Below are 19920 nucleotides of genomic sequence, written 5' to 3'. Positions count from 1 at the left end.
AGATTATTTATCGAATAAACCACAAAGGATGGATTTATAAATGGCAGGTTTTAAATATACTTAAAAAGTCATAGACTCGAAGCCGATACTTTATCATTTTAATAACAAAAATACTCTTTTTATTTACTTTTAAGTTTTAAATATTAAATTATAGGTGGTAGGCTATACCATTAATGCAAGGATTCATGTGTACGTATAGCATGTGAAGCACCTTCAACATTAAAAATCTTAATGACAAAAAGTGCCACACGGAAGATAAAGAGAGTAAAGTTATAATTACGGACCAATTTGTGACACACTCCATATAGGTAAAAGCTAAAGATTCTTCCTTATGGGTAGGACTGTCTCTGAGAATACCAAAAAAAAAGGTGGGCCTAGGACATGAAAGACAAGAGGCCCTAAAATAAAAACTCAAAAACTCTAACATAATTTAGACAAATGTTATAACAATAAAACAAAAACAAAAGTTGTTTTTTCCAGCAAAATGACCTAGCTAAAAAACTTAAATGAATCGTGATGCTCTTCTGGCATTTTTGGAAGCAATAAATATACTCAAAAACTATATGCAACTATTTTTCTCATTTTACGTTTTTGACTACCGGATAATTGTTTAGGCCTAGAAGGCATGATATCTACAAAACATAAATAACATAAAATTAATTCCATTAACGTATTAACACAACAAAACCTTAACTAATCTATCTTTTTTCAATCAAAAATCTAAAACTAAAAGCTAAATTGTAAAACCAAAACAATCAGTTTGGTGAGTTTTAAAGCACAAAACATATAATATCAATATATCATAATATGAAAATATGCAATTTCTCGCAAATAAACAACCCTACATCATTAATTTAACACTAAAAACAACTATAAACATAACAAAACATATAGTACTGATATACCGTATACGAAATTCAATACCCCACTTTAAAAAAGAACTAAAACATATAATATATAATATTTTTAACCTGGTTTAAGTGCGGTTGGTTGGACACTAATCGGAGCGTCGGACCTCGACAATGGCGAAAAGCAAATCCGCAAAAGTTCTCCGGCTAAAATAAGAAATCCAGCGATCGGAAGAAAACCGGCGGCTCTTTAAACGGGACTGTCGTGCGTCTGATTGTATTCCGTTCTATATTATCAGTATATTATTTTTTTTCCAGCAGATGGGCCTTTCAGTATCGTGGGCCTTATACATATATGAATTTTTTTTTAAAATAAATGGGCCCTGAAGAAGGAGTGGGCCTGGGACTTGAGCCCTCCCAGCCCACCCTCATAGCCGGGCCTGCTCATGGGGCAAGTAATGTAGTCCCTTGTGTCAATAGCCTTTTCATGGGAGGATATACTGTCAAAATGATGTTTAGAACTTGTGTACAAAACAGATAAATCCATTAGTTAGTAAGAATCATAATTACTAATAAAACTAATTAATATTCATGTGTTTTTAAGTCTCTAAGCTCAAGATAAATTTTAATTAGTATCAATACAAATGATAACATATGGGGTTTTGAGTTATGTTGATTGAGAAGTAAGCGGAAGTTTAGTTCTTTGGAGGTCATGGAATGAGAATTTAAATTCAAATGATACAATGTTTGGTAAACACTGAATTAAATTGAAATTAGAATAAATTCTCACGAACTCATCCTAATACGGAGTTTAGTCTTGCTTCAAATTATGAAAAATTTAAGAAAAAAGGGTTGAATCTTTCATTTACTCACCACCGATACAATCGTTGCTACTACCCTTGCTATAACCCCCTTGCCATTGTTACCGCGTATGTTGTTGCCATGATCGACTTCATCAACCTTGCCACATTACCACCACCACCCTTATCGTCATCAGGATAGTTGTGGACCTTGCTATGATCACCACCCTTCGTTGATGTCAACGGCGTCACCCCTAATGTTGCCACCGCAATTGCTGTCACCACTTTGTTTTCATTACTCCTGACACTATCGTCGACACCACCACCACCACTAACGTCACATTCCAACTTCGTTAACAAGTTAAGAAATCAAGCATGATTCTTTTGCCAACCAAATATATCTCAAGTTTAAATTCATTTAACAGATTTAAGATATCAAATTTAAATACTTCAAATTCTAATTCTTTTTAACAAATACAAAGTCATTAAAAATAATCTATAAACCAAACAACCCCTCAATATTTTGAAAATAAATAAGGAAACCAACTTGAACATTCAAATCAAGCCTAAAAACGGAGTCAAAAGGGGGTGTTTGGGTGAGCTTTTAAAACAGCTTATTTGCCTTTTGAAAAGTAAAATATGTTTGCAATCTTAAAACAGAATTACAGAAATTGTTCTTTATATTTGTATCAAATTTCACTCATTGTCATCTATCTTTAAAATTAACGTGTTTTGTACTTAATGTTTTCAAATGTTACATAATTTGTCCTTTAACCCTAACTCAGTTAGTTTTTCTCGTTAAATCAGGTCACATGCCTTGCACATGAGAGCAAGTTAGTCATTTCATAATTTGTTTAAAAACTAAACCTTTCAATTATTGAAAACATCAAAATTAAATTATTTATAAATATTCTTTATCCAAACCCTACCTTCCATCTTCCATTTGTTCCTTCACCGCTGTGACATCTGACCCGATCCGACCCGACCCAGGTACCCGTTTCTCTGGTCCGATCTCTTTCCTTTATGATTTAATATTTATACTTATATTTTACTTTTAATAATAATAATATACTTTTCCTTCCCGCCTCTTTCTCTCTCTTTCTTTCCGCCGTCCCGTCCCTTTTCTCCTCTCTATCCGCCTTCTTTTCCCTCTTGTCGCCGTCCCGCCCTTACGCCTTGTTTCCCTCTTCTAACTCTTTGCTTGTCCTTTGTTCCTTCCCGCCTAAGGTTGTCTGCGCAGCTCCACGCGCCAGACCCCTTACAAGGAATCCTGCGTGAAGACCACCTGTTTCAGCGATACGCGAGACGAACTCTTCTCGCAGCGCGCTAAGAATTGTAATTCTTCTCGCAGCGCGCTAAGAACGGTAGTTCTTCCCGCGACGCGCTAAGGATTGTAGTTCTTCTCGCAGCGCACTAAGAATCGTAGTTCATCCCTCGACGCGCGAAGAATTATAGTTCTTCCCGCGGCGCGCTAGGAATTTTAGTTCCTCCCGCGGCGCGCTAAGAAATGTGATTCTTCCCGCGGCGCGCTTAGAAATGTAGTTCTTTCCGCGACGCGTTAAGGTTGGTTCTGTCTGCCTTCGCGCTCGCGCTCTCTTGACCTTCTGTGTCTGCCTTCGCGTTCGAGCTTTCTCGCGCTAAACCCTTTGAGTTTTCTTCTGTTTAAATCTAGCCGTTTGCTTTTGTGTTGTCTTATCTTTTGTGCTGTTGACCTAATCTGCTTTATGTCTGAAAAGTTACTTTCGGCGCAGCATGCGCACCAACCCCATTGGTTGGCAGAAAAAGTGACTGACATTATCTTTTGAGATCTGCTTTTTCCATGCCTGACCTGTACCTTTTTCTGAACTGCCCATGCCTTTTTACTGTTCCCTGTCAGCTTTATCTTGCCCCCTGCAGCTGCCATATCTTTTGATATCTTTTGCTTTTGGAATCTTTTACTTTTTGAGATCTTTTCCCCTTTTTCTAGGGATTGTGTCTCCTAGGGTTTCCCTATAAATAATAGTATTATTTTTCCTAACACTACACACACAAAACACTTATTATCTCTCTTCCTTTGCTCTCTGCCGATTGTCCTTCTGCCGCCTCCTCTCTTGCCTCCGTTTTCTCCTCTCCTCTGCCCTGATTTTCGGTAATATATATATTATATATAATAATTTGTTTAATTTACTTATTAATTATGCTAACTAATAATCAAGACTTAAACCAAATCATTAAAACAATAATCTTATTCATAGGTTAACTTGTGCTTGTTAAAGTTGGTTCTTGCTTTATCTTACACCGCATCGTTTATCAAGTGAGTAATCTCGTACCTAATCCCTTTTTGGCTTTTAATGTTTTGGGATGTTCATGTGTTCATACAAACTTAGAGTCTTAAACTTGTTTATGAACTTTAGTCGCGCAGTATCCCATGTGTTGAGGACGTAGACTTGGCTGTTTATTTGTATGTGTGGATCATTAACCGTCTTGTCGGTCTATTCCGCAGTTCTCATGGTACCATTAGATGAACACGGGAGAACTATCGTTTATGGTTTTCTCTTTTGTTTGCACATGCACAGTTTGTCTTGTTTGTGAGCTCAATTGTGAGCACTGGCAGTCTATGAATCTTAGAGTTGATCCCGATCAGATTACACCCCTGTTGAAAACCAGACATACACATGTTGCGCGCAGATTTATTGTTATCTATGTATTGTATTAAACTTGATTTCTCACCAACACGCAAGTGTTTGACGTTTATTTTAACACATGTTCAGGTTTGCAGTAGCTGTTTTGGAGCTCGAGATAACCTAGGAAGTTTTCTTTATTTTGGACCTAGATTAAAATGTATCAAGACAAGTTATTGTTGTTCGAATATTATGATTTATAATATATTGATTTATGTTGCTTTATGTTATCTTGTGTTTACTCTGCGCGTGCGCGAATGAATGTATTTATTAAATATTGACACCCAATAGTGTCACGAGTAATGAAACAATATGTGGCGCCCCGATGTATAATCCGCCTTTGGTCGGGGTGTTACAGATTGGTATCAGAGCTCGTTGACTTTAGGATAGGTGGTTAGACGTAACGGCCTAGAATACCTAAGAGTCCCTTCTCGCGCATGAGAGAAATCTCATGTTTGCGCGCTTATTGTTAATTACTCGTTATTTATGAATATGCTCGCGCTTGCGCAGTATATGATTTTATGATTTATTTCGCGATATTTCGACTTTTGCTGAATTTCGATTTTTATTGATTTTTCTTGCATATTCGTTTGTTGGGATTTGAAAATCCGAAAAGTCATGGTGATGCATGAATAGTTGATTTTCAATTTCCATTTACGATTATGTTCTGAGGTTGGAGACTTGAAAAGTCATGGTGATACATGAATTGTCAACTTCCAATACTCATTTTCTTGTGTATTTTATATTGAAGATTGAAAAGTCATGGTGATACATGAATCGTCAATCTCCAATACTCGTTTGCTCGTATATTTTAAATTGGGAATTCGGAAAGTCATGGTGATACATGAATTGTCGATTCTTGATTCGAATTTGTTACCTTTATTAAGTCTGCATTTAGGGTCATTTATTTTACTTTAACTTTTGACAGTAACTGACTTCGCGAAACCAAGCTTTTCGAGGTTATACTTTGCGCTAAAACCAAGATATTAACTAAAATTAAAACTTTTATAGAATGCCTCCGCTATCAGCTCGCCATCTCAAGAAGAAAGAAGCCTCGCGCAGACGCTCGCAGCAACGTTCCCAGGAAATGGCCGCCGCAATAGCCCAAGCTTTGAGCCAAAACAATACCAACACCTCTGGTTACAACATTAAGTCCTTTAACGCGGGTAACCCTCCAAAGTTCACAGGTCTTGAAGGAGCCACCGTGATGCTCCAGTGGCTTGAGAAAATAGAAAACACTTTCCTCCACACCCAATGCCCCTCAGACAGACGAACCCTATATGCTTCCAGTGTCCTGGAATCTAGAGCGCTTACATGGTGGAATGGAGTAGCTCATGCGCGTGGCGCAGAAGCTGCTTCCAGCATACTCTGGGAGGAATTTAAGGATCTCTTGACGCGAGAATTCTGCCCTCCCAACGAAGTAAAGCGCCTGGAGGAAGAATTTTGGAACCTGAAGCAATACAGTGGAGAAGCGCGCGAGTACGCGACGCGCTTCCACGAACTAAGCCTGCTTGTCCCTCACCTTGTTACCCCTTCACGCCGAGCCATAGAGAAATTCCTTGGGGGTCTCCCCATGGAAATTCAAGATTCTGTATGGGCCAGAAACCCAGTTACCCTCTCTGACGCCATCGAATTGGCCGCTGTGCTCAGCGACAACCATGTCAGAGCAGGAACCCTGTTCCTGCGGGGATCTGAGAAGACCAAACTCACCAAGACTGCCCCTGAACCAACAGAAACCAAACCTGAACCCTCAAACCGTAACAACCTCAAGCGCAGGCGCAAGGCCTATGCGCTTACCAACCCGCCCATTGTCCAGCAACCCATCTACCAACCCCCAGTTTACGCGCCTAACCCTCTGTCAGCCTACCCAACACCTCCTGTAGTCCACAACTATGCCTTAACCAATCCAGCACTCCCTGCCCCGCCAACTAAGAAACCTTACACAGGAAACCACCCCTTTTGCCCAACCTGTAGATTTCACCACCCAACCCAAACCTCGTGTCGACTTTGTAACCGATGTGGCCGTACTGGTCACCTTGCAGAAAACTGTAGAGTCCTTCCCGCCAATCCAATTGCGCCAACACCACCAGTCTACCCGCAGAACCCACAACCAACCTACCAAAACCCACGACCCAGATCGTGCTTCAACTGCGGTGATCCCAGTCATTTCCGGAACGCATGCCCGAGGCTACAAGTTCAGATTACGCAAGCGAATCCGGTGAACCAGATTTCGAACCAAGTGACACGCGGACGAGCTTTTAACATAACCGCGCACCAAGCGCAAGCGAATAATGACGTAGTTAATGGTACATTTTTGCTTAACGGATTTTATGCTTCTGTACTTTTTGATACTGGCGCCGATCGAAGTTTTATCTCTCGCGCCTTCGAGCAGAAGCTTGCGCGACCGCGCAACGACTTAAAAGAAAATTTTTCAGTTGAATTGGCTAATGGCGAAACTGTTTTAATTAACTCAGTGATTAAAGATTGCACGCTTAACCTTAACGAAAACGATTTTCTAATCGACCTCATCCCCATGCCTCTTGGGAGCTTTGATGTTATCATTGGTATGGACTGGCTTACGCATAATCGCGCCGAAGTTATTTGCGCCAAGAAGATGATTCGCATTCCTCGAGAAAATGGTGATCTTCACATCTACGGCGAAAAACCCTCCAGTGGTCTTAAACTTATGTCTTGCGCCGAAGCCCGAAGACTCATGCGGAAGAAGTGTATTGCATTCTTAGCCCATGTGGTCAAACCTGCTGAAGAGAAGAAGCTTCGCGATATCCCTGTTGTGCGTGATTTTCCTGAAGTTTTTCCTGATGATCTTCCTGGTATCCCTCCCGCTCGTGAAGTCGAGTTTCGTGTTGATCTTGTCCCTGGTGCTTCCCCCGTAGCTAAATCTCCTTACCGTCTTGCGCCCGCTGAGATGCAAGAATTGGCAAGCCAACTTCAAGAGTTGACTGCTAAAGGATTCATTCGCCCTAGCTCTTCGCCCTGGGGTGCTCCGGTGTTGTTCGTTAAAAAGAAAGATGGATCGTTTCGCATGTGTATTGATTACCGCGAGTTGAACAAACTCACCATTAAGAACCGGTATCCCTTACCGCGCATTGACGACCTCTTTGATCAACTCCAAGGTGCCTCTTGTTTTTCCAAGATTGATCTCCGCTCTGGCTATCACCAGTTGCGCATCCGCGATGAAGATGTTCCGAAGACTGCTTTTCGAACTCGTTATGGCCATTTTGAATTCTTGGTCATGTCCTTCGGTTTAACCAACGCACCCGCCGTTTTCATGGATCTAATGAATCGGGTGTGTAGGCCTTTCTTGGATAAATTCATGATTGTGTTTATCGATGATGTTCTGGTGTATTCTAAGACCAAGGCCGAGCTTGAGCAACATCTCCGATTGGTATTGCAAAAGCTTAGAGCCGAGCAGCTCTTTGCCAAGCTCTCCAAGTGTGAATTTTGGTCGGATGAAGTACAGTTTCTTGGCCATGTTGTTAACAAGATGGGTATTCATGTCGACCCATCCAAGATTGAAGCAATCAAGAACTGGATTACGCCATCCACTCCTTCTGAGATCCGTTCCTTTCTGGGCTTAGCTGGTTACTACCGGCGATTTATTTCGAACTTCTCGAAGATCGCTTTGCCTTTAACAGCTCTAACGCACAAAGGTAAACCGTATATTTGGGGCTCGAAGCAAGAAGAAGCCTTTCTATCGCTCAAGCGATTGTTGTGTGAAGCTCCTGTTCTTGCGCTACCTGAGGGTAATGATGATTTTGTCGTGTATTGCGATGCATCCAACCAAGGTCTCGGTTGTGTTCTTATGCAACGAGACAAGGTTATCGCTTACGCATCAAGGCAACTTAAGGTTCATGAAAAGAATTATACAACTCACGACCTCGAACTTGGTGCGGTTGTTTTTGCCTTGAAGATCTGGAGACACTACCTTTATGGTACTAAGTGTATCCTCTACACTGACCATAAAAGCCTTCAGCATATCTTTGATCAAAAGGAACTCAACATGAGGCAACGCCGATGGAACGAACTCATCAGCGATTACGATTGTGAGATCCGGTATCATCCTGGTAAGGCTAATGTGGTAGCCGATGCGCTCAGCCGAAAACCCTGCCAACTTAACTGTATCTTGCCGCGCACCCAGCTTCACTTCGCGCCGATTCAGAGCAACCTTGAATCGCGTATTCGTGACGCGCAGCGCGCATCCATCAGTAATGGTAACCTTCGCGCCGAGTTAGCGTGTGGCGCGGAAGCACTCTTTGTCCCTAATCTGAGTGGAATTCTCTGCTATCTCAATCGCATCTGGATTCCCTTTGATGAGAATCTTCGCGCTGATATCCTGAGTGAAGCACACAAATCTCGATATTCCGTTCATCCTGGCGCTGATAAGATGTACAAGGATTTGCGCATTACTTATTGGTGGCCCGGTATGAAAAAGGATATTGCTGTGTTCGTAGCTAGATGCCTGACTTGTTCTAAAGTAAAAGCTGAACACCAACGCCCATCTGGTTTGCTCGAACAACCAGAAATTCCTACGTGGAAATGGGAAAGTATAGCGATGGACTTTATTACCAAGTTACATTTGACAGCAAGCAAACATGATAGCATTTGGGTAATAGTGGATCGTTTGACTAAGTCTGCTCACTTTCTGCCCATTCGGGAAAACTACCGTGTTGAGCAACTCGCGCAGCTTTATGTCAAGGAAATTGTCTGCCGCCATGGTACTCCTTTGAGCATCATATCCGATCGCGATGGCCGTTTTATATCTCGCTTTTGGAAATCTCTCCAATCTGCGCTAGGAACTCGCTTGGACATGAGTACGGCATATCATCCTCAGACTGACGGTCAGTCTGAGCGAACTATTCAAACTCTTAAGGATATGCTCCGATCTTGTGTTCTTGATTTTGGAGGTAATTGGGATTCGCACCTGCCTTTGATCGAGTTCTCTTATAATAACAGCTATCATTCCAGTATTGGTATGGCCCCATTTGAAGCACTTTACGGTCGTAAGTGCCGCTCCCCGATTTGTTGGAGCGAAGTGGGAGAAGCTCAAATCACAGGACCCGAACTTGTTCAAGAGACAACCGATAAAATCGCCAAGGTCCGTGATCATCTGCTGACTGCCAGAAACCGACAGAAGAGTTACGCAGATCGCAGGCGAAAGCCTCTCGAATTTCAAGTTGGTGATCTTGTTCTCCTCAAGGTGTCGCCCTGGAAGGGTGTTGTCCGCTTTGGGAAGAAAGGTAAGCTTGCTCCTCGTTATGTTGGTCCATTCAAGATTCTCGCGCGTGTAGGAAAAGTTGCCTACAGACTTGACCTGCCGCTCGCGCTCAGTAATGTGCATCCAACGTTCCATGTATCCAATCTCAAGAAGTGTTTAGCTGACGAGAACCTTCACATTCCACTTGATGAAGTTCAAGTTGATGAATCTATGCATTTCGTTGAGAAGCCTGTTGAGATTATGGATCGCGAGGTTAAGCAAACCAAGCGCAGTCGTATCCCTATCGTGAAAGTTCGCTGGGAGTCCAGGCGCGGAGCCGAGTTTACATGGGAAAGGGAAGATCAAATGAAGATCAAGTACCCGCACCTGTTCTCTGCGCAACCTACTTCGAGATAAATTTCGGGACGAAATTTCTTAAAGTAGGGGAGACTGTGACATCTGACCCGATCCGACCCGACCCAGGTACCCGTTTCTCTGGTCCGATCTCTTTCCTTTATGATTTAATATTTATACTTATATTTTACTTTTAATAATAATAATATACTTTTCCTTCCCGCCTCTTTCTCTCTCTTTCTTTCCGCCGTCCCGTCCCTTTTCTCCTCTCTATCCGCCTTCTTTTCCCTCTTGTCGCCGTCCCGCCCTTACGCCTTGTTCCCTCTTCTAACTCTTTGCTTGTCCTTTGTTCCTTCCCGCCTAAGGTTGTCTGCGCAGCTCCACGCGCCAGACCCCTTACAAGGAATCCTGCGTGAAGACCACCTGTTTCAGCGATACGCGAGACGAACTCTTCTCGCAGCGCGCTAAGAATTGTAATTCTTCTCGCAGCGCGCTAAGAACGGTAGTTCTTCCCGCGACGCGCTAAGGATTGTAGTTCTTCTCGCAGCGCACTAAGAATCGTAGTTCATCCCTCGACGCGCGAAGAATTATAGTTCTTCCCGCGGCGCGCTAGGAATTTTAGTTCCTCCCGCGGCGCGCTAAGAAATGTGATTCTTCCCGCGGCGCGCTTAGAAATGTAGTTCTTTCCGCGACGCGTTAAGGTTGGTTCTGTCTGCCTTCGCGCTCGCGCTCTCTTGACCTTCTGTGTCTGCCTTCGCGTTCGAGCTTTCTCGCGCTAAACCCTTTGAGTTTTCTTCTGTTTAAATCTAGCCGTTTGCTTTTGTGTTGTCTTATCTTTTGTGCTGTTGACCTAATCTGCTTTATGTCTGAAAAGTTACTTTCGGCGCAGCATGCGCACCAACCCCATTGGTTGGCAGAAAAAGTGACTGACATTATCTTTTGAGATCTGCTTTTTCCATGCCTGACCTGTACCTTTTTCTGAACTGCCCATGCCTTTTTACTGTTCCCTGTCAGCTTTATCTTGCCCCCTGCAGCTGCCATATCTTTTGATATCTTTTGCTTTTGGAATCTTTTACTTTTTGAGATCTTTTCCCCTTTTTCTAGGGATTGTGTCTCCTAGGGTTTCCCTATAAATAATAGTATTATTTTTCCTAACACTACACACACAAAACACTTATTATCTCTCTTCCTTTGCTCTCTGCCGATTGTCCTTCTGCCGCCTCCTCTCTTGCCTCCGTTTTCTCCTCTCCTCTGCCCTGATTTTCGGTAATATATATATTATATATAATAATTTGTTTAATTTACTTATTAATTATGCTAACTAATAATCAAGACTTAAACCAAATCATTAAAACAATAATCTTATTCATAGGTTAACTTGTGCTTGTTAAAGTTGGTTCTTGCTTTATCTTACACCGCATCGTTTATCAAGTGAGTAATCTCGTACCTAATCCCTTTTTGGCTTTTAATGTTTTGGGATGTTCATGTGTTCATACAAACTTAGAGTCTTAAACTTGTTTATGAACTTTAGTCGCGCAGTATCCCATGTGTTGAGGACGTAGACTTGGCTGTTTATTTGTATGTGTGGATCATTAACCGTCTTGTCGGTCTATTCCGCAGTTCTCATGGTACCATTAGATGAACACGGGAGAACTATCGTTTATGGTTTTCTCTTTTGTTTGCACATGCACAGTTTGTCTTGTTTGTGAGCTCAATTGTGAGCACTGGCAGTCTATGAATCTTAGAGTTGATCCCGATCAGATTACACCCCTGTTGAAAACCAGACATACACATGTTGCGCGCAGATTTATTGTTATCTATGTATTGTATTAAACTTGATTTCTCACCAACACGCAAGTGTTTGACGTTTATTTTAACACATGTTCAGGTTTGCAGTAGCTGTTTTGGAGCTCGAGATAACCTAGGAAGTTTTCTTTATTTTGGACCTAGATTAAAATGTATCAAGACAAGTTATTGTTGTTCGAATATTATGATTTATAATATATTGATTTATGTTGCTTTATGTTATCTTGTGTTTACTCTGCGCGTGCGCGAATGAATGTATTTATTAAATATTGACACCCAATAGTGTCACGAGTAATGAAACAATATGTGGCGCCCCGATGTATAATCCGCCTTTGGTCGGGGTGTTACAACCGCCACTACACGTTCATCTCCGGCGAGCCGCCACCACCGTCTACTCCGGTGAGCCACCACCACTGCAACTGAAAGTCACCACTACAGCTGGCTCACCACCGCAACTAGCTCACCCCATCTTCAAATCCCAGAAACCCTAAACCACCGCAGGAAGTCCATCCTCTTCGACACCAAGCAACCCAAACTTAAACCTTAAAATCAAAAAGAGGGGAAAAAGGAAAACCTGCAACATCGCCGGTGTTTATGGAGGTCATAGATCTGGGTTTTCGTCATCATCTATCGCCGGAAAAACGAAAGAGACGGTGAGGGTTGTTGGCGGCGATGGCATATCGTATTATACATACCCGTTTTTTCGGCGTGGACATCGACTACCGGAAACCTGCAACTCGTGGATAATTTGCTGATGGTCGAAGCCAATTTGAAGCGAAAATCGACCGACGTTTGTGATCTCCCGTCAGCGATGTAGCAGCAGATGATGGCATTCCGATGAAGTGGGTGACTGGTTGTGGTCTACCGGCGGGTGGGTGACAGGTGGTGGGTAGCCTTCCGGCAGGGTGGGTGGCCTGTGGGCTGTGGTGGTGTTTATAAGCATTTTTTTTTGGAATTTATAATTTATATTGGAAATTATTATTATTATTATTATTATTTATTATATATTTATATATATAATATATATTAAGTTTTTTAATACTTTTTTATTTATTTAAAATATTTTTAGTTAAATAGTTAAAAAGAACAATTTGCCCTCATGTGCAAGACACATGTCCAAACTTAACGAGAAAAACTAACTGGGTTAGGGCTAAAGGACAAACGTTGTAACATTTGGAAACATAAAGTACAAAACACGTTAATTTTAAAGATAAATAACAATGAATGAAATCTGATACAAACATAAATGACAATTTCTATAATTCTGTCTAATCTTAATTTAAAGTTAAATAAGCTTCAAATTAGAGCTTTCAATTGTTTTTGCTTTACATAAACTAAATAAGCAAATAAGCATATTTTGGAAGCTCACCCAAACACCCTCTAATTTAGTTTTTCAAATCTTATAAATTTTTAGATGACTAGTTTACGAATTTTATTTTCATTTCGGGTAACAGAATACAAGGAAAAAATACATGGAGCCAAGATAAGACCATCCGTAGTAGCCTAATTGTGCCCGATGTTTTGGGCCAAAAAGTCGGGGCACCCCCTACCCCGCATTTTGGTCATCAAATTTGTGGCCGGCGTTGTGTTGCGTTTTGGGAGAGAGATGGGAGGAATAAAATAATGATTGTATGAGAGTTGTGGGCATTTTCACACCAAAGGACGCTTGGGGTGTAAAATATGAACATCCTTTGAAAATGCTGACAGGGCACCACATGATGTAAAGTGCTTGGGGTTGCCTAGTTTTGATTATGTATGATCTAATAAATATGAAATTTTTAAAAACCTTAAAACTGGTTTAGGGGTATGGTCATTTGGCAAAGGAAAAACTTTTAAACATTTGGGGTTTGAAAGGACAATTTCCCGGGTTCAAGTCCCACCAACGAGAAAGAAGAAAAGAAATATGGCCAAAAAAAAATTGTGAGAATGTGGCAGCTAGCTTTCCATCTTTAGTCAAGCCGTCAAGGTATAATTGCTATTTTCCTAACTTTATTATTTTGACCTTTGTTCTCAGTCTTGGACTTATTTCATCTCATTATAAAATTACACTAATTTGGAAGATAAGTCATGAGAGTACCGCTTTTTTTCACATTTACTTATTATTAATTATTAACAAGTATTTCAACGCATACGTTATGGGGGGAGCGGGTTAAAGGTGTAACATCCCGAAATTTCTAAAAATAATATTTAATATATTATTTATTTATGATGGAAAAGTTTATTTAAGTTAGTAAAGAATTAATAAAATAATAAGGATGGAATGATAAGTAGGCTAATTAGATGAAGTTAATTAGATGGAGTTAATTATGGACCTAAGATGCGCCTTAGGTCCATGGGCTTAAGGGAGTATAACTACCCCTTAAAACCTTAATCCTTTCCATTTTCATACATCTCTACACCATAGCCTCCACCATCAAAACACACACTTAACTCAATTCCCGTTTTTGAGAAAACCACCCACAATGACACAAAGATTCCTGTAGATCTAGCCGTCGGATTGGTCCCAAATTTTAACTGAGTATTCACGGTATATAAATGAAGATTCCCACCGATTAGATCTTCGATCAGAAGTCGGGAAGTATGGTTTTTATCAAGAAAACCATAGCAGCTCAAAATGAATATTTTCGGCCACTGTTACACTATTCCGGGCGACTGTAGCGGCGGGTTCCAGCGAAGGTGAGCTGATGGGTTTGTAGATCGGGACGAGACGGTTCTGTGGCCGCTTGAATCACTCAAATCGGAGTTCGTTTGATATGGTTTTGAGCATCTCGAGTGATTTCAAACAAAAACCTCAAAGGTACGTTTTTGTTAAAAATGTTTACTTTTCATGAACGGATTTACATGAAAATTGGTAGGATGATAGATCGGGTCTAGACAAATCGTAAAGTTGCAAACATGAAGATTAAAATGGACTTAACGAACTCATGGTTATGAACGGCTCGCTTAAAATAAGCTTTAGATATAGTATTGAACGTTTTAAGCCTAAAGGTCCAAACTTTATGCTTTTCCGGGCCGAATTTTACCCGATATCGATCATGGGAATGTTCACGGGGTTGGTTAATATCATATCAAGGGGTTACACGTTAAAACGAAGATGATTATGGGGGTTGAGAAAAAACCCGTAGCTGCTGCTGTAACTTCGCCTGCGGCTAAGTTCGCCAAGATAACTTCGCCTGCAGCTGAGTTTGTCTGCAGATAAGCTCGCCATGCTTAAGTTCGCTTACATACAACTTCGCCTAATGCCAAGTTCGCCTAATGTCAAGTTCGTCTGATGTTAAGTTCACTTATATTTAAGTTCGCTTATATCTAAGTTCGCTTATATAAAAACCCGGATACATGGCGACTTGTTTATGTAGACATATATGTGTACACACGTGATGTATGCATTGTTAGGACTAAAGAGATGAAACACATTAAAGTTAAAATAAAGGGGAAACCATAAAAATGATAAATAAAAGTAAGCTAATACTAGGCAACTAGATTAGATCAGACGAGTATTGATACGTGTAACTTATACAGTCAGCCGAGCTCAGTTAAAGAAGGGATTAACAACTATCGGAGAAAGAAGCAGAGTTCAGGTGAGTTTCTAGCCCCACTCCTTGTTATGTTTTTCGGGGCTGTGTGCATACTCGATGTGATTAGTTAATACACTTACCTTAAGTGGTAAGTGTATGCCATATATGATATATGTGATAGATATGAATGATTGATTGTTGGTACGTGAACGATCTTCGGATATTGCGCGTACTTTCAGGTTGTAAATAAACATAGGAATGTTATATATGGATGATGTATGATCATTATGAATGAATGCTTGTCGGGGCGTGAACGATCTTCGGATGTTGCACGTACCAACAAGGAGTATGATTGTTAAATGAATGATGTGAAGAACGCCTAGAGTGTTCTTATGCTATGATGTATTTATTGTATATGCGAAGTAAGTGCATGCAGGTACAAGAATGGTATGTGAGTTCTACGTCCGACGTAGTAAGTTAGGATGGCGAATCCCTTTAACTTATGTTGGACATAGACTTGGCAGGTGATGGCGTAGTTAAGGACTGTGGGCCTTATACGTGATATGGATGATATATGTCAACGTAGATAGGGACAGTGGGCCTTATACGTGTTATAGGTATAGACGTCAACGTAGATAAGGACTACGGACCTTATACGTATTGTAGATAGGCGTCAGCACAGGAAAGGACTGTGGACCTTATACGTGCTATATTTGTGTTGTGGTAGCATAGGGGAGGAATGCGGACTTCGTACGTGCTATGGTTTAGGTTGCAGCATAGGAAAGGACTGTGGACCTTGCACGTTCTGTATTTGTGTTGTGGTAGCATATGGGAGGACTACGGACCTCGTACGTGCTATGGTTTTGGATTGCAACATAGGGAAGGATTGAGGACCTTGTACGTGTTGTTAATATAGGATGGTATATGGAAGGACTGCGGACCTTTCACGTACCATAATTTGTGAACATAGGTAAGGAATGCGGACCTTTTACATGTTCACGACCTTTAGTACATGTATAGATGGCGGACTATGAACGTACTCTCGGTAGTCTGAGGTTAGTGATTGTAGATATGTATGCATGTATGGTAGTAGGGTAATTGATTAAGTATGGATATGTATCTTCGGATATGTATGTATGTATAATATACGTATGTATTGTGTGTCGCCTGATTAACTAGAACTCACTCAGCGTAGCTGACTTTTAGTATGCACACAAGTATACACGTTTATCGAGATGGCATGAGGATGACACATGGCATGGATTGAGTGGCTGACATTTGAAGATAGAAGAAATGATGTTTTAAATATGGGGTTTTACGTTATGGTTTTAAGGGAAAGATTGAATGTTTCGTAATAAATGATTGATGTTTTATATTCCGCGAAAGGTTTTAATAAACTCTTATTTGTAGAACTGTGTTTATGAGTAAATCCGACACTAAAGTAGGGCTACCGGGAACAGAGCCTTACAAAAGGTATTTCATGTTCAAAAGCTATTATGTGTTGCGGCCGAAACATGGTGATAAGTTATTCAATATCGGTTTGGTTTCTTATGGTAAAAGTAATGGGGCAAAACTTTCACTAACAAAGTTGAGTGGCCAAAAACTAAAAATGTAAAATTTTCATTATTAAAGTTGATAAGCTAAAAAGTAAATATATGAAAGTAATGTTAAATGAGTAAAAAGTATATAAATGAAACATTTATGATAAATGTCTAATTAACCAATGTTTGTAAATAAAGTTAAGATGTCAAAAGGTAAATGTTTGAAACTTATATTATAAAACTTTATAAAACAAACTTAGTTACATTTTAATTATATATATAATTATATATTTTTTAATTCTGAAAAATTTATAACCGTTAATTATAATGAAAAAAATACAAAAAGTTTCTTTTAAAAAGATTTATTATGTAATTTATTGATTTTTCTATTATCAATTGCTGGTAAAAGTATTTGTACTCTCAACTCTATAACATCTGTTAATAATCATTAGCTTAGTTGGTAAATACTAGCCTGTTAAATGTGAAACAGGGGATGTGTTACGGTTCGTATCACACATGTGACAAGAATTTTATGAGAATCTTCTGGGTATTTTTGTTCGATTCTAACAAACAACAAGTATATGCCACTAATTGTGAAATACATATTGTTTAAGGATTTGAATTCAAATAATATGGTTGTATATGGGTGATAAACCTTTCGGAGTTCTCATCAACCAAATACACTAAGTCCGTTAAAGAAAACACTGTAATTTCTTTAGTATGCTATGGTATAAAATATTATATTGTCTCATGAATAATAAAATACTTTTAATTTGAACTACCTAAGAAGATATTTTTTAACAGTGTCTTTTTAAAAATCTAAAAGATAATAGTGTTATCTTAACTTTTATTTTTTATAAAGTCAAATTGAAAAATATCTTGTATTGGTGAGGTGTTGTTGTAGATATAATTATAAAGATCCTTTTTCCTTAGGAAAATGACATAAAATATTGTACAAAAACGACCCCATGGCTATGAAATAATACTTAATAAAAATAGAAATAAGTTATTATATTATACTGTTCATGCGGATTGAGACGCTTCCTGATATTACATCACAAAGTATTTGTTTTATAGTCGGATATTTTTATCCAACAAGCATTATATTTTATTTATTTTACATATCAAATTCAAACGCTAATAAGCTTGTGACAAAAAAATTTCAGTTAGAATGTAACCTAAACCGTCTAAAATTGAACCGAAGCCATTTAAAATTGAACCAAATTATTTTCTCATAGGTGTTTAGATCGGTTAGGAAATTCAGTTTGATTATAACCTATAAACCGAACTACAATTTTAATATAGCACAATGACAAGTAGCCAAATTCAGTCCTATTATAACTTGACTACAACGACTTAATATGCAATGAGGGAACCCTAACACTTGATATTTCGAACAGTTAAGACGTTGAGGTAAACACTCATAAGCTGTTGATGTCTTCGAGCGGATGAGACTATATGTTGCCTTTAATTTTTTGTAGTCTTTGAGCGATCTATTTTATACGTGATAACTCTAGACTGTCTTGTATTGCAGTTAAATATATTTACTCTTATTTAAAACTAAAAGATAATCCATTTAAGTGATTAATGATTTTGTTCCGGATTTACAAGGGCTCTTGCAAACATAGTTAACATGTTTAATGATTATTGTTCAAGGGGATAATATTATGCTACCTTTTAGTTAATATATTTCCCTTATTAAAAACTACTAACGCTATCTTCTATTTGTCGTGGTCCAGTTCTGTTGTTCTTTTGGGCTAGGTCCATAGTTCAAATAAGTCTTTTTTATCATTTTATGTATTCGTTCATCATGCTAAAAAAGTTATTATTGGGTTGTATTGGGCTCAATGACTGGGTTATCAGAACACAAGTTTGGGCTCAGGTAGATAAGGTGAAGTGGTGAACTCCTAAAGTGAGTCAAGTGACAAACTATGCTGAAAGCTAATAGGATTTAGTAGTAAACTAGTTAAGAACAAAATAATATCAAACAGATGATGGAGATATTAGCATGATAACAACTAATTCAATAACAATTGTTAGCACTCAATAAAATCCTAAAATCAAACTCAAAAACCTCCGCATCCGCATCTGCAACCGCAAGACATCATGAAATCACCGATGAACAAGTGCTCCTCTAACCAAACCAGTTCCGAAGCCAAACCCCATACTAGAATTTCCAAACCCAAACCCCATGCTAGAGCATCTGCGAGGTGGAACAACCGGCCGCGGCCGTTGTGGATAGTAAACGCACTCCGGGTGTTGGTTCTGGTAACCATAACCAGCCGGTTGCTCCCCCATCCCATGAGGAGTCGTCGTAAACTTCTCCCCAAGCTCATACTTGAAACTTAAAACCCCATTCGGTTTACCGGACGGCCTTCTAAGTACTTGATAACTAACAGTCTGAGCCGCATTCCCGTTACCCTTAAAACCTTCAAGAAGCTCCTTAACAGGAACATGAACCTCTCCTAAATTCTTCCCACCGAACATCCTCTCTGCCTTTATCTTAACCACAAGCGTCGCGACCGAGACTTCTTCATCGATAACAAACTTCATGGGAACGTTCCATGTGGGGTTGGAATCACCGTGCTTGTCCGTGCTGCTTCTTTGCTTCTGATCTTTGCCTCCGGAGATGAAAACCACCGCGTAGACGTGCATGCTGCCCGTAAATCTTGATTTCTTGATGCCGTTTGCCGAGACGAGAGTCAGGTTTAACTTTCGGTACTCCATGTGGATTGGATATCACCAGCACAACCAAACAATCTATCTGTCTGTTTGAAGAAACGAAACTAAAACCCTATTTATAATAAGATAGAAACCATATTAAACCTATTTGAATTTTGAATACGAAATATCTAAACTAATCTTAAGGATACTCTAATACAAACTCATTTTAATTAAAATAATTTAAATTTTAGTCCTCCATCTTTATAACTTTTATAATCCTTTTCTAAACCACCCTTCAATCTATAACTTAGTCGGCTTTATGGTCGGTGTTGATATGTTATCAAACATGCTTGATAATATTAGGGGTGTTATTCGGGTTGTACTTTTGGGTTTCTCGGGTTGGGTTCCTCGGGTTTGATAATTTATTTTCAAGTACCCATACCTGACCTTAATCTTCCCCGGGTTAATCGGGTTTCGAGTATTTGACCTAAAAAAACTAACAATATATGTGTGTGTG

General features: G+C 39.6%; 1 protein-coding gene across 1 annotated transcript; it reads right to left on the bottom strand.

Annotated features, from left to right (window-relative positions):
* Positions 1–1750: 1750 nt before the first annotated feature.
* Positions 1751–19491, bottom strand: LOC143569137 (protein SRC2-like). The gene is made up of 2 exons (XM_077055122.1): positions 18856–19491; positions 1751–1979 (listed from the first exon to the last, which is right to left on the bottom strand). The coding sequence occupies exons 1-2, from the start codon at positions 19464–19466 to the stop codon at positions 1751–1753; spliced, it is 840 nt and encodes a 279-aa protein (XP_076911237.1). The 5' UTR covers positions 19467–19491.
* Between the last annotated feature and the right edge of the window lie 429 nt (positions 19492–19920).

Source organism: Bidens hawaiensis, unplaced genomic scaffold (assembly GCF_021521415.1).
Source record: "Bidens hawaiensis isolate Kalapana, Puna unplaced genomic scaffold, B.hawaiensis_p1.1 tig00024338_1, whole genome shotgun sequence".
Taxonomy (NCBI): Eukaryota; Viridiplantae; Streptophyta; class Magnoliopsida; order Asterales; family Asteraceae; genus Bidens; species Bidens hawaiensis.
This window is presented reverse-complemented; position numbering and strand designations above follow the sequence as displayed.